Genomic DNA, 15,251 nt, shown 5'->3' on the forward strand with positions numbered 1-15,251 from the left:
CCTGTTCTCTGACAAGTTCTTCCAGGAAGGAGGTGTTTCTATTCTGGTCTTATGACTCATGCCTGCCATGCCCTTCCCAGGCCAGAAGGAAATGCAGGAGCTGCTCTGTAGTCCATTGACTTCAATGGACCCTGATCCAGGGGCACAAATCACATGTTTCTATGTAACAATTTAAACATTAATATGTTAAGTCAGGCTCTAACTCAGTGAAACTGCCTTATAGTGAATAACTTCTTCTTCCTCTATGAGAAAGTCACCGAAAAAAAAAAGAAAAAAAAAAGAGAGATTCAGACTTTGATTCTGAATGTTTTTGAATATGATGATGAATCAGTGATGAACTCCCATGTAACACATGATAAAAGTAAAATCAAGCATTGTTACTTTTCCCCTAGCCCATTGGAAACTACCTATATAAATTGTAAAATAGACCCAGATATAGGAAAAATCAAATAATGAGATAATCAGAACTCACAGTAAAATACCCCTTTAAAGACAAAACACTTAAATGAGCTACATTACAGCATTCAAGTGCATTCCTACACTTCATTGCAGCTACTCCTGCATAAATTTTAGTTCAGCAGTGCCAAACAGGAAAATTAACTTTAGGAAATGTCCAATGTCTTCTCATTGCCACTTCTTTTCTTTCTCATTTTCTGACTTCTACCAGTTCACGCTCTCATTTTTGATACTTCATGCCTTAATTCTTTTGTTTCCTCACACTTTTAATGTCACTTCCAGTTTAGACATATGAATATTTCACTGCTTTTAGCAATTTGACATTTTTTCTGGTGAGCCTGGGATTTTTTTCATGCCTCAAGCTTCATGCTCTGCACTGATATGAGGCCCACCCATATTTTCAGGACTCTACAGTCATGCCATACAAAATATTAGTTCAAACTTGATAAAAGAAGACCATGGTTGTGGAACTTATTTTGTTCTAACATTATGTCTTGATCAAAGGGCTTGCCTCTCAGCTGGGAGTTTGAATCAGTCAAGGCAATGCATGACCCACCCAAAATTTTTGTACTCACTTACTTTGTATTCAAATAAAAAAAAAGAAATAAAGTTTAAAATGTTGACCTCTTTATTTATTGTGCGTTTTTTTCCCAGAACTAAACTGTGCAAATCCTTACATGGTGTGTTGGATGTGGACATTACCCATTTCATTTCAGACTAAAACATCAATGTAAAGATCACAAACAGTAAAATTGTTCAGACTTGGAAATGCTATTAAACTTTACATACCGTGTTAACATCGAAAAATGAATCTATCCCTCTGCCCACACCATTAGAACAATAAATATATTTTCAGACTCATACCCATATTCTAATTCAATTTAGAACAATCATGGTAGAGAAAAGCCCTGAGAAGTCTCCTCCTGCTTCACTTTGCCACGTCCAAAGCATTCCATAAGTACAAGAGAAATGACGCCCTGTGAGTGTAGCTTGCACAACACATAATTGGATCCAGTCACCACTGCACGAACAGCCATGGACAGGGCTGAAACTGCATCCTTAGCTAATCTTCCCATGGTAACAAAGTCTATAATGAGTAGGCAGTCTGGCTTTGTGTTGCATATCACAAATACACAAGCACAAGTATGGCATAAAGCTGGGTGTTTCCATGAAAATTTCATTTGAAAGCAAAACCCCTGCAGAAAGCATGTTAGGAAGAAACCCTGAGAAAACACTAAGGAGCGACAGCCTTCCCTCTGCCAAAAATGCTGTTAAGAAATACTGCCTGGAAATCAAAAATTGTGCTGAATGAGCGAAGAAGTGGTCAAACAAAAAAGCAGATGATGCAGGAAACATCTTCTACCCCCCCTTGGTGCTTGTACACTCAGACACACACACACATGCAGGCTGCTTCCTCTTGCAAGAGTTATGGATTCCTGACTATAAATGTCAAGTAAGGTTCCTCATAGTAACCCTGCCAAATGTCCATGTTGATAGACAGCACAAGTTCAAAAAGTTGTAATTTACCCCTCTTTGTACCATGATGAGCAAGTCTATCCATTAAAACAATTATTCTTTTATCTTAGTGCATTTAAAAGCCTTGGCATAACTTCAATGTGATTTTGGTATGATTGTATATGCAATAAAGCAAAAAGCCAACAAACTAGGCCAGCTTCTGAACTCTGTGTCCCTAAAACCACTGGGATTTTTGTTTAAGCAAGTGGTTCAGAAATTGACCCTGATAAAAACAAGCTTTAGCAGCAACAGGCTGGCCTCAGCCCTGCTACTCAAACCAGTGATCTCCCATGCAGGTTCTGTTCCACTCCAGGCCACAGTTCCAGCACCACTCAAACCTGCACTGAGGGCGAGGACATTTCATGTGCATGCAGCCACCTGCAAAATAGCAACAGAATGGCTTTGGTACTTGGAAAACACTTAGAGATGTTAATCAACAATTAAGAGCATTAAAATCAACTTTCTTAGACACTAATTTACCGACTAAGTAAATTATTTAATAAAAGAAAAGTACAAACCCAAAGAATATCTCCCTAGGCTTTCTAAAACCTGCTTCTCCTCTCTTAATGGGCTTTCATGTGCATTTCTCACTTGAGGGACTGCAGGAGTAGGAGGAAATTGAAAAAGACTACGCTAGGGATAGGGAAAAGAGATGATAGTCTGTGGCCTTTCAAAGCAGTCCTGTGGGTACCTCCTCAAGGTTACTTTACACTACACTTTACAGCTGTGAGCCAGAAGATAAACAAAATGAAATCTTTTTTTGAATTTGGATTCAAAGATCTGCAAGATTTGCAAAGTTGGTAAATCAGGAGATACAGCCTTTGGTGGCTGACTGCTGATTACACAAAAATGACATTAGTAATTTAAGTTGATTTGACCTTTTTAGTATCTGAAGCAGCCTTTTGATCATATAAATGTTTTTTGCATGTTGGGTTTCTTACTTCTCCATACCATGAGAGCAGCTTTAATTTCTCTGCTCATAACCTTGATCAAAAGTTTATTTTGTAATATATAAACATTAACATTGTCAAAGGTCATGACAGAACTACACTTCAAACTGAAATTATGTTGCCTACCACACAAAGAGATCTTTTGTATAATTCAAACTGAGAGAAAAGCATGAAGAAATGCTGAAATGTCATCTTGGTTTGACTCCAAATGGCGATGGGAGGTACAGGGAGTGCGTGTTCCCTACTGTATGAGCTGCTGCCCTTACACCATGTTTTTAAAAATGCCACTCCAGAATGTTTCTCAGGAGACAAAAACAAACAAGAATTGGTTTGTTAATACAGGCATGTCTGCTTCACCTGACAAAGAGGGAAAACCACTTGTGATAGCAAGGTCGATTTGTCAGTTTATATCTTTGTGTAAGAAATGCCACGTGCCAGAAAGATTTTTATCTTATTTAAATGTAAATATACAAATGGCCAGCCTCCATGTTCCAGTTTATTTAAACTTTAGATCCAGTCCTCTCTTACAGCTTGTATTAAGCCATCACTGGGTAAAACTCATCTCAGTCCTGGTGCAGGACCCAAACCCATTAGGTGCCCTCTGTAAAATGTGTGCTCCCCCTGCTAAACTGCATAAATCTTGTTATTCTCTGCTGCATGGCAGCTGAGATCAGCAATCAAGAGTGGAGGGTGCCTCAAGCAATGGGACCTACAGCTCTGTGAGTACAGCAGCTCTCTGAGAGACATGGATGTGTGTCTAACCTCACTCAGACTGGGGCCTTCGCTGTGGGAAAGTGTTTCTCTCTTTCACTTCAGCTCTTACAGGAAAGTTACTGGCATCTATAAATATTCTACAATGTCTGTAGTTTATATGGGCTATTACAGAAAAGTTATTGGCATTGCCACTGTCCCTTGTAAAAGACACGGTCCACAGAATATGGGGAAGGAAAGCAGAATTATTCTCCTGTGTGGACTCAGTGTACTCCTCCCAAATGAGGACTGCTGGCAGACATCAGGATACAGTTGTCAGTCTCTTGACAGCAGCTGTACTTTGGCAGCTCTAAAGTGCTTATTTAAGTTTACAAATGGCAGCGTAGAAGCTGGCATGTGCAGTACCCATGACCAAAGAAGAAGGCAAACACTGCACTTTTTAAGCTTCGTGATTTTATTTGCAAAATGACAGAATCACTGAGGTGGGAAGGTCCCTTAAGAGAAAATCCAATCCAAAACTCTGCTCAAAGCAGGGCAACTAAAGTAGGGTGCTCAGAGTCTAAGAGAAAGTAAAGGTCTTACCACTACTTCAAGCCTAACCAGAAGGGGGTTTTGTTTGGCTATGCACAAAACTCCTGAATGTAAATAGTCACCATTATAATTTGTCTATTTCTAATCAGATTAAAACTTCTGGTTTTCAGTCTGTTCTACAAATCTGTAAATAATTTTTTGACCTAGGCCTCTGTTATTTCTCTTCTGCTGCCCACCTTGCTCTCCACGCTATGCCAAATCTTGTCTCACATTCCCACTCTTCAATTCAAGCTTCCTTTCCTTCTGCTTCTTGTGCCTGAAGGTGTCTCCCACTTTCCATCTGCCAACTCCCTTTTCTTTCATCGAACCCCAGACTTCAGGATTTTGTCCTATTTCTTCCCCAGTAATATTTCTGCAGTGTCACTGCACAAAGTGTTCTCCCCTTGCAGTTCATAGTTCCTTATTTGGCATTTTCAGTGTCCCATGTGAATGAGTTCCCATGCCACATGACTGGGAAGCACCCTCTAAATATTTGTATAATATTTAGGCAATCATGTTAATATATTTTTATTAATTAACATAAATACAATTAAGTCTTGGAACAGTACTAACCTATAAAGTACAGCCTATTTACTATTCCTGTTCTTCATTTTAAGCATCCCAGTGCTTGCAGATTACTTTCCTTCCTACATGGTAAGCACTGATTAATGCAAACTGTTTGTCAGGACTCATTTTGCTTCCTCTAACTTGCTTTTCTACCATGGGCATGTGGCTGGGTTGGGATTAATCACACCCGAATTCAGCCTTACACTGTGTAGACATCTACAGCAGGACTAATTCTTCACACTCCACTTTTAGGTGTGATTTTCTGGCCTACATATGTTCTGCTTCATCGGGAGATGAGTTTTACCCTACAAATGTCTATTTTTCCCAGTGACAATGGAAAGTCTGTATAACTAGCTGGATATCCAATCATATGAATGCTACATCCAATGCCCATTTCCCCTACCTAAAAAATAGCTGGACATTTTGTGAGGCTTAATTAGTGGTTTTAGAACTGAGTGATTTAGTTCGTGTTTTCAAGATAATTTAGTTAAGGTCACACAAGGAATTATTCAAGCTTTTTGTGCTCTCTCCCTTTTGGAATAATATTATGCATATGTATGTACCTGCACATTCATATGTTTATACTGTAAAATGAATTTTAAGAGACAGGTAAGTACAAGATATCTAATAATCTTACCATTTTTTTCTACTGGAATATTGCAGTTGGGGCATGGCTTGGTTGTCTTCTTGATTGTTTCTCTGGATGCTTCTTCCCATCGAGCTTGCATGGCTGCATGTTCATCAACTACAAACCCCTGCAAAGAGAGAGAGAGAGCACTCATTGGGGCATTGAGCTGTGCTGCAAATGCACCAGGACAGACAGGTAAAGCAAAAGGGAAGGCAAAAGAGGGGTCAGGTGGACCTGGCTGACAACATCACATGTTAGACACCACAGGTTTGATTCTGCTTCAGGGATTAAAGCCCTTCTTGCAAGAAAAGCAAAAACACCAAGGAAGTGCTGCACTTGGTAATGCAGGATGGTGGGGTGCCCAGAAGGAAATTGTTTTTCATAATAAAGTTTACTCTGTTGTATTGGAGGTCTGAGTTTTGTTCCAATGTAACCATTCCAATATAACATGTACAAAGAATAAACAAAAATTTTGGAAAAAAAGTAAAAAAACCCACTTCTGAGTAATGAAATGCTCGGAATGACACAGAAGGAAAAAGTCATCATAAGGAGTATTAAAGGGACTACTATGTTTGTCCTATTTATGACTGGGACAAAATTACATAATCTACACAAGTGGCCTATTTGGCTGCTTCCTACCTAAAATGGTAGTACAAGGACAAAAGAGATGGCAGTGCCTTGAGTCATTTCCATCACACAAGGTTGGCAATCATGGGAATAGTACCTATAAACAATGCCTGTAGGTTCCAACCTTGAAGCTCTGCTCTCTCTATTCATAATATGGTTTTATTCAAGCATGTGGGAAAATGATGAACTTAAACAAAACTATTTAATTTATAACAAGTCCTGTAACTTAATGTATACCTTCTAAAAACTTATAGGCTTTTATGTGGATAGACTTTTATATTTATTTAGATGGATAATTTTTAATATATTTATTTCTAGTAAGACAGAAAAAGGAAATTTGCCCATCTTTAAGCAATGCAACAAAGCCATAACTCCAGTTGAATTCTGGTCATCTAGTATTGATAAAACAGAATAGAGAGTGAGTAGTGCCTTGATTTCCTTCTTGGCTGAAATGACCTCAGTTAAAATGGAATAACAAAGACCAACATCTGCAGAAATTTATTTCCAGCTCATCTAGTGGCCATTGCAATATGCATTTAAGGAAAACCAAACCAAAACACAAAACAACAAAAAAACCCTGCACTGCCTTATTTTAATCAGGAAACATCAATAATATGTTTGCCATTATTTATTTTACAGCCTACATCAGTCTTCTCAGTCTGTGAATGTCTTTTGTTGCTCCATAAGATTCTCCAATTTGCTTTTTGATGTAGAGGTGACAATAGTGAATGAAGTCTTCTTATCTGTATCCTAGAAATGACTTTTGTCTCTCTGCTTGCAGAGAGGGAACTTGGCCCTGCACCCTGCTGGAATATTCAGCAATTCGGCAGAAAGATGACCTCTATATAGCAGCACATTAGCAACTTCTGGGAAATAGAAAAACCTGCTCAGGCTAATAGCAAAGAACATAATCTAGTATTGATTTTTCAACACCTACATCCTTAAGGAAGGATGACTTTTGCAAGCAATCTGAGCTAGCTCAGAGAGGCAGAGTGGGAGATTGGGGAACAATTGACCTGGGCCTCAGTTTCCCCCGTGACAGAAATGATATCTCATTTTAATGGGAGCTCATTGCTTAACATGCATACAGCTGAAAATCACTACAGCAGTGACAAAACATTGCTATTCTTTTCAGAGGCACTAAATGAGAAGACCAGAAGTATTATAAATTTTTGTAATCAGTCCAGATGAGCTTCACACTGGCTCTGTTTTCTCAAATAGTCCAAATCAAATGTTTTAATACTTGCAAAACACTTTCTTCTCCATCTTCACGTCTTTGTTGTGATCTAATAGCAAAGGACACTGAGGCAAAATTTCCCATACCAAATTGCTAACTTTATTTGTAAAAACATTTTTGATCTTAGTTCTGCAAACAAAATTGGGAGACCTTGGGAATAGCTAAAAGAAACAACTTCTAGCCACACACATGCAGCTCACCAAGAACAAATTGCTGAAAACAGCAGTGAATGATTATTTTTATTATTTTCCATTGGAAAAATTCTACCATGAACTAGATGCAGCAGCATGATATTTCAGCCCATTGGAGCTGAAACACCCCTCCTATGCCCAGTCTTGCTGAATGCTAAGTTAAAAACTTCCTGCTGCATGAACCAAATGCAGAGAAATAGCACAGTGATGGAGTCCTTCTGATTCAGGGAAGAAATCATACCATCCAGATCCATAAGCCTTCAGTGGTCATGTGCTTTATTTAGTGCTCCACAGCCAGTGATGGCAAGCACACATATTTATCTGCATTTTTTCTTCCAACAATAAAGAAGAGGTGTATGGCAATTCTTCATTACCAGTGTCTATTTAAGTCGTGTTCTTACATCCTAAACTAGCAAACCTAATCTCCTTGAAAATGCCCTAGGTCTGTCAAGCAGAGGGGTCTCTAACTTTGCTTGTTCTGCCTGGTCTTGGTTAGGAAGTTCAGAGATGCTTCAGGTGTGCATCACATGTCAGTTTGCTGAGGACCGGAGACTTGGATCACTTCTGATGCTCACTCAAGACAATATGCTCTAGTTCCCCAGTTAGTATGGAACATTTGTCCCAGCACTATGGAAAAGCTACTAGATTTCATCCATACCACTTTATCAATAATTTTTTTGATTCTCAACTGTGCTGCATATTATGACCAAGAATGAATACTCATAAATAACAGCAAGCTACAGAAAGAGCTGTTGCAAGCATTATCCAATATTCCCCCTTCAGTATTTCCTTAGGGTGGCAGGAGCAAAAGGTTGTCTTATTATCTCTGGGTCATCCTGAAGGACATAGACTTACTTCTGTTCCTATGCTGAGTCTTTTGGAAAAACTAACAGGGATAAAGAGACCACAGAGACTGCCGAGGACCATACAACAATACAAAACCATGTACATGGAATGCTTTCTTTGCAGTTAATCAATATCGTGCAGTACTGGAAAGAGATCTACAGGGACAGAAAGTATCTTGAAATAAAGTGTCCTTCTTAGAGCAGCATCTCATTCAGGTGATAGAGTACACATCGACCTGTCAGTAGAACTACACTGAAGCAAATGAAGAAGGTGTTTGCAGACAGCAACTAAGCAGTACCATCTAGGTTAAAAACATTCATGGCAAAGCTTCTTGTTCAAAATACTGGAAGTCTTAGATACATAATGTTAAATTTTTACATCCCCCAAATTATATACTGCCTTATGTTAGCACACTTCTTTAATGATCATGCTTATTTTGCCTGCTATAGACAACATCTCAAAACTGAAGACCCTTAATTCAGAATAGAATATGCAACTGTTAACCTTCTTTGTGCTTTGCTTTAAGTGGATGTTATTTCTGTTTTCCTGCTTGTTTGCCCTTGGTGCTTTGTCTCTCCCTGATAAACAAACTTGTCATGCATAACTTAAAAAAATGTATCCTAGTGAAGCTTTCTTTAAATCCAAAATACATTTGCTTTTGGTCAGAAATGCTTGGTTTTAAGAGAATTTTACTTGCAAAAATAAGCTTTTAATTTAGGGTAATAAAATATGTAAAATTATTTCACTTTATGTGAAATACAGAATTTTAAAAATATTTGGATGTGTTAAAACAGGAAGTATTAGTCATTTTATAACAAGAATGTGAGAAAAGCCATGTATACTTGAAAGCATTTGAAAGGAAGACAAAGAATAATTCATTGTGCATGAGCAATGTTCATCCCCCCATAATATTTAGGTTAACACAGCCCACTAGAGCTAGAGCTCTAAGCAAAAGCAGCCTCAGCTGTTGAAGGCTGATCTACAATGGATGGTGACAGTCCAACTTAAATTTATTGTGTCTTCCTGGCTTCAACAGGGCTGTTTTATGAACATGATCACATGAATTACCATACTGCCATGTTTATTGGTGCCTTTTACTGCAGGGGGTAAAAATAGCAAGTGTCTAGGGCACTAGATAGGCTAGAGGGTTTTGGAAGAAAATGGATTATTTGAGCCATTTAGAGTCAAAATCTCACAAAGAGAGGTGTGCATACCTATGGGACTATTGCTCTATTTTAGAGACAGATTTAGGCTAATTCAAAACACTAAAATGTGGTTATAGATAAGGAATAGAAAAGATATTCATTCAATGAGATTATGTTTCACACACAGGAAAAATAGAGGTGCCAGTACTACAGTGATCCCGTTAAATCCACATGAAGTAGCTTTGTGTGAGCCAATTTGTCTAGTGTGCCTAGGGAATTCTGACATAAAATGAAAGAGCTGCTTTGTGATGACAGCAACTAGTTAAAATCAAATTGATATACACGGGGTATTATATTGGATACAAGATGAAAGAATGCTCTGGTTTGGTGACACTGCACGTCAATGTTCTCACTCTGTGTGTTGCAGCCATTCATATAATGAATTAAATTCAGGTAGATGGTGAATATTGAATTCTCACTGATCTAAAGCAGAAAATCTCATCTAATACAGGTCATTCTTATATAACTGTTTTCCATGAGAAGAATAAAGAACGTGCCTTCTCTCGTAAGTGGCAACACTGCTGAAAATGACTGTCAGCTTAACCTCATAAACAAAAGCAGTCTGTCACATCTTTTTTACTTTATTGCTGCCCAAAATAGGAAAGCTAAAATTCTCTCTATATAGTTATCATCTATTTCTCATTAGACAGAAAGTTAAGACCTATTCTCAGATTTCCTCTGGTGCATCTTTATTTATAACACAGAGATTAATTTCACAGGACATTTTCCTGTTATAGTTATTTTTCTTGTTCCTTTAATTAGGCACCTATGGGTTGAAATGTCCTGAGCTTGACATTGTGAGTATACCAAATACTAAAACCCTGAGCCCCAGTTTGTTTAAGATATTTTAGAAATAAAGCTAGGTGTGCCGTTCCTTGTACAGTCACATTTTATTTAACTTTTAAAATTTACCTGATGGGGGAAAAACCCAAAAACCAATGGCCTAATAATAGATGTTTTGCATTTCAAACTGTGACTCAGGACTCATTGAAAGATACTATGTATGATGAATGTTTTCAGTAGCTTTTCCTTTCACTAAAATGCAGGGAAAATAATTAATGCTTTTTGTGGTTAGCATTTACTATTTACCGTTATCATTAGCTGCTTAGAGACCAGGCTTCACAACCCTACGTGCTTGCTGGAAATCTACAGCATGGGAGGTTAGCATGTGTCGTTCCACGATGGAGAAGGAAGCCCGGCAGGCAATACCTGTGCATTTCATACCCCCTACTGTCAACTCCGAGACCTGCACACAGGAGGTAATGGGAGTAGAGGATGAGCTGGGAGCTTTTCCAGGAGCTACATTCCAACAGCCTTCAGCAGCATGCCAGGCGCTGTGACAGGCTTTCCTGGATGTGTGTGCACGAGCACATGAATGTGCCTTTATGTTTGCACCTGTGCAGCAAAAAACACATCTGGGAAGTGATGCTTTGGGTCTGCTGGGAGCCAGTTGTTCACCTGATACATCATGCCTGAGTCAGGTTTGAGCCCCAAAACTCTGGTTAGAGGGCAGCCAGGGCCCTAGAAGTGTGTGCTGATAAAAACGGTCAGATTTGCCCTGACTCAGCTGAGGCACTGACCGCTCTGCTTTTGGTTAGGTCTGATGGGTTCCTGGGCTGACAGAGGTGCTGGATAAATTTTATACTGGCAGTTACAGAACAACAAAGCTATTGCCTGGATCCTATGTTAGCTACCTGAAGACTGTGAGGGCTGAGATCCAAACAAGGAACAGCTGAGGTTTGATTTGAAGGTGGTGGGTCTGGGAAGGGCTTTGGGATTTGGTGACAAAGGCCTCCAGCTTAGGGCCACAGCCAGGACAGGCAGTGTCCCATAGGTTAAGAACGGAGTTGAAGTCAAGTTTTACAGCACTAGCTATAAATTTACACTGGAAAAGACTGTAGATGGAGGTTTAAAACATGTATCTTTATGCCTCAGTAAAAATGGTGTTGCTGTTTATTGTAAGAGACCACAGCCTTTGTGCTGGGCCAGCACCATGAGCCTCAGGACTCATCAGGCTTTATCTGAACTTGTCTTGGCATGCCTAGAGATTTGGTTTAGCCTGTGACAGCAGTTATTGAATGACCTGGTGAATATTCCCATGTTCTGCTTTTGTACAATTTTTTTATTATTGCATGGTTCAACAGTTAATGTATTTTTGTAACTAACAGGCAGGAATGACCATTATAGGTACTATCAGGCAGAACAAACTGTCTCTGATCCTACAATAAAATGCTGTGCAGACGAGTAATAGCATGGAATGATAGAAGAAGCCTTGAAAGCAGAGGCACGGGATGATATGGAAGGCCCCACCATTATAAACCACACTCAAGTGGTCATTTACCCAAATACCTTGAAGGATGGGTAAAAACAGTCTTGAGGACAACAAAGAGAACAAAGGCATAACTGACTTGGATGAAACACACCAACATTGGCTTGTGCGTCAGAGGAGTCTGCTAACAAACAAATAAGACTGACTCCAAGCAGATTATAGAATAAGAAGGAAAAAAATCCTTCAATATCAACATCATGCTCCTTCTGGTAAAGGATTCACTATACCAGCCCATTCCAGACTGCAGCTATTGAGCCTAGAACCCAAGGAAGCAGTGGAAGGTTAAAAATAACACTGGGGAAATGGGTGTTACCAAAAAGATTGCATATCCTTTCTTTTAACTATGATTTGAACTAGAAGTCCTAGTGTTATTGTAAATGGGCTAAAAATACTTCACTGATAAGCTAAGACTTTGATAAAACCAGCAATACATTTTTTGCTTTGCATATACAGTGAACATGGTCTGAAATGAACACGTTTAGCAGGTAATGATATTTTCAATGTAACAAAATGGCAGAAATTTACACCACTTAGTCTCTAACATGTGTGAGAAAAATGACTAAGAATTTTTAGCTGCATCAGCAGCTAAAGATGAATACTTAGAGACAGATTTTACTGGATTGCATGGATTGCAGGGCCAGACTTGCTAGAACAGACTCCTCCTCTGACTAGCTGGAATTAAGGCTTGGACTAAGACTAGGTATGTTCTGACAGGATTTTTAAGGAGTTTGCTAGGACAAAATAACCAGCAGCTTCTTGGAGAAAGTTTGTCCACAGAACCAACTCTAAAACATACTTTTTAATAATACATTTCATCCAGGTTGTGGTAGTGGTGCCCCCCCCCCCCCCCCAAACACTTACGACTCAGTGCCCCTTATTCTACTCACTTATTTATCTAGGCACCCCTTTTACATCAGTGTCATTGCTATTACAGTTTACCTTGCCAGTGTCTCATCAACAAGCCCAGCACCGAAACCATCCTGGGAGCTACTCTGAAAAAGTTCAAATCTAATATGTGGCCACATTTTATTGTCCACTTGTTAGTGAGCAAGAAGGTGCATTTCTTATCCTTGTAACAGGAAAACCATCTAGAAAGATTTTGTGCTAGGAAAGCTAGGCTAATAGTAAGGTGAGGACCTCCAGAGGAAGCTGGTTTATGGCTAGATTCCCCACCAGCACAGACTGTCTATGTGTTAGGTTAAAAGAGGCCAGGAAGCTTGGTTTTGTGGTGTACATTGCAGGGACTATGTGGTTATTTCTAAACCTAAATCTGGCTGGAGTCCCCTTTACCATGTCATTGATTCCATCATGCACACTGTGCCTTTTAATTCATCAAACATGATTTCTTCTGTCATCCCAAAGTTCAAACAGCTCCAGGAGGCTGCAATGGTTTTAAACCAAAGCTTCCCAACTGATATTGCCACAGATCAATTTTATTTTCCCTGAAATAATGTAATTTACACGCTAAGATGGGAAATAATCAGTCCTGCATCAGTAAGTAAATGTTTAAGATAAGCTTCCAATGGCCTATCTGGGCTAAAAGTAGGCATTTCAGCAGAAAGAGAACATTTTATCCTTCCCAATGGGCCATGCAATATCTGTGCACAGATCCGAAAGGTCAGGATACGCCAGTAGTTAAAGCTGGGCTGCTCTCTGCACGCTTGCTGCCGAGTTTGCCTTTTACCCCAAGCAGCAAGTAATGCCATTTAGTTTCCCTAGAGCTTCCAACTCCTTCATTTGGAATAGGCTTTCAGAGATGCACATGTGGCACCTACTTTATCCCTCCTATGTCCTCAGTCATGGTTGCCCTCTTCCTTCCTCCTGCCAATTTACCCTGTTGCCCCTTCCATCCTTCTCTGCCCTCCTTCATAGTCCCACCAGCTACACTCCCCTCACCCCCCTCTCTGTACCTCAGGCTTCCTCCTCCCTCCTTTTGACATGTGCTCAAGCACAGGCCCATTTCACCACCGCCATTTATATTTCCTGGACCCTCATAGCTGTGCCATGCCATTTCACATCTCTCTTCCTCTTTCTGGAGCTTTTGCACCATCTGACAGGTTACAGTCCCTCCAGTCAGCTCTTGGCTTTCACGGACACTCAAATTCTTCTACATCAGGCTCTGTCTTTGTTTCTGAGGTCTCTCTTTTTCCAAGTCTTCCCAAACTGGTGTCAGGCTCTGAGGGTACCATCAAACCTTGCTAATCCCTGCATCCTGTTCATGGATCGGGAACCCATGTCACTGCCTGGTGCACTGCAGCATGGCCTGTCTCGAGCTCCCCACATCCCTGCCCGGCCCAGTCATAGGCCACCTGTGGACCCACCTTCCACCATTTTGGCTCATCCCTGTCCTTAGGTCCTGCCCTGACACATGGAAAGTCCCCATGAAGCAGATGGTGTCACAGACATCCTTTTTATGTAAAATCCTTAGGATTTTTCATGCTGAAGCTGAGAAGTTTCAGCAACGAGACATAAACAATAGGTTATCTGCTGCTGTGGAATGCAACAGGTCCGTCTGGATTGGCCCAGCTTGGATGTTTATAGTTAATGGCCAATCAAGGACCGAGCTATCTCGGACAGAGTCTGAGAGAGCTGCTTTTGTTATCATTCTTTCTATTCTACTCTTAGCTTAGCTAGCTTCTGGAAACCTTTCCTTCTATTTCTTTTTAGTATAGCTATAATGTAATATATATATCATAAAATAATAAATCAAGCCTTCTGAACATGGAGTCAACATTCTCGTCTCTTCCCTCAACCAAGAACCCTTGTGACCACTGTAACAAGATGGCCCTTGCAGTGCCCTGACACACCTCAGGAGAGCTGCATGGAGCACCACCACAACTCTTCCTGCACTCCATGCTGCCATCCACTACTGGTCACCCAATTCCTCTGCAACAACTCTCCTTCTTGGTTTTTCTTTCACCTCTGTCACACTTCTCATGCTCCACCATGTTCACCTCTGTCACGCTGACTGAGGCCTGAACCTGTCCACAGTGTTTCATATTGTTGAACATCAGACACCTGCAGGCATTTGCAGAAATGTGAAGGTAAGAGAAGGTCCTTTCACTACTACAGCTACTAGAGGCTAAAGCAAACCCTGCATTTTGCTTATTGGAACTATTCCCCTGAAACTGATTGTGCATCCTCCATGTCTTGTGGAGAGGAAGAGTTTAGTGGCAGTGTGTTTGTTTGACCCTTAAATTCGATTGGCAGAAGTTGTGGCAATAAAGATGTCTTGATAAAATAAATGATATGGAAAGGATCCAGACAGGAGTCAAATTGTATGAACTGGAGACAACCCTGGAAGTGTATTATTCCTACCTTGAAACAGACCACGGGAAAAAATAAAAAAAAAAAAACCCTTCTCATTGCCTCACCAAGCATTACAATCACAGCAAGTTAGGTCTGACACAGACCTATGC

The 15,251-nt window shown here is 40.0% G+C and overlaps 1 protein-coding gene across 1 annotated transcript in view; it reads right to left on the reverse strand.

The window, feature by feature from the left end:
- Nucleotides 1-1,066: 1,066 nt before the first annotated feature.
- The window catches only part of PRKN (parkin RBR E3 ubiquitin protein ligase), a 552,380-nt gene continuing 538,195 nt past the window's right edge, over nt 1,067-15,251 (reverse strand). The window contains exons 11-12 of the mRNA XM_005416351.2: nt 5,407-5,524; nt 1,067-2,349 (exon numbers count right to left, since the gene is read on the reverse strand). Coding sequence (XP_005416408.1) covers nt 2,240-2,349; nt 5,407-5,524 — 228 coding nt within the window. The 3' untranslated portion in view covers nt 1,067-2,239. The remainder of the gene's footprint in view (nt 2,350-5,406; nt 5,525-15,251) is intronic.

This window comes from Geospiza fortis, unplaced genomic scaffold (genome assembly GCF_000277835.1).
Source record: "Geospiza fortis unplaced genomic scaffold, GeoFor_1.0 scaffold41, whole genome shotgun sequence".
Taxonomy (NCBI): domain Eukaryota; kingdom Metazoa; phylum Chordata; class Aves; order Passeriformes; family Thraupidae; genus Geospiza; species Geospiza fortis.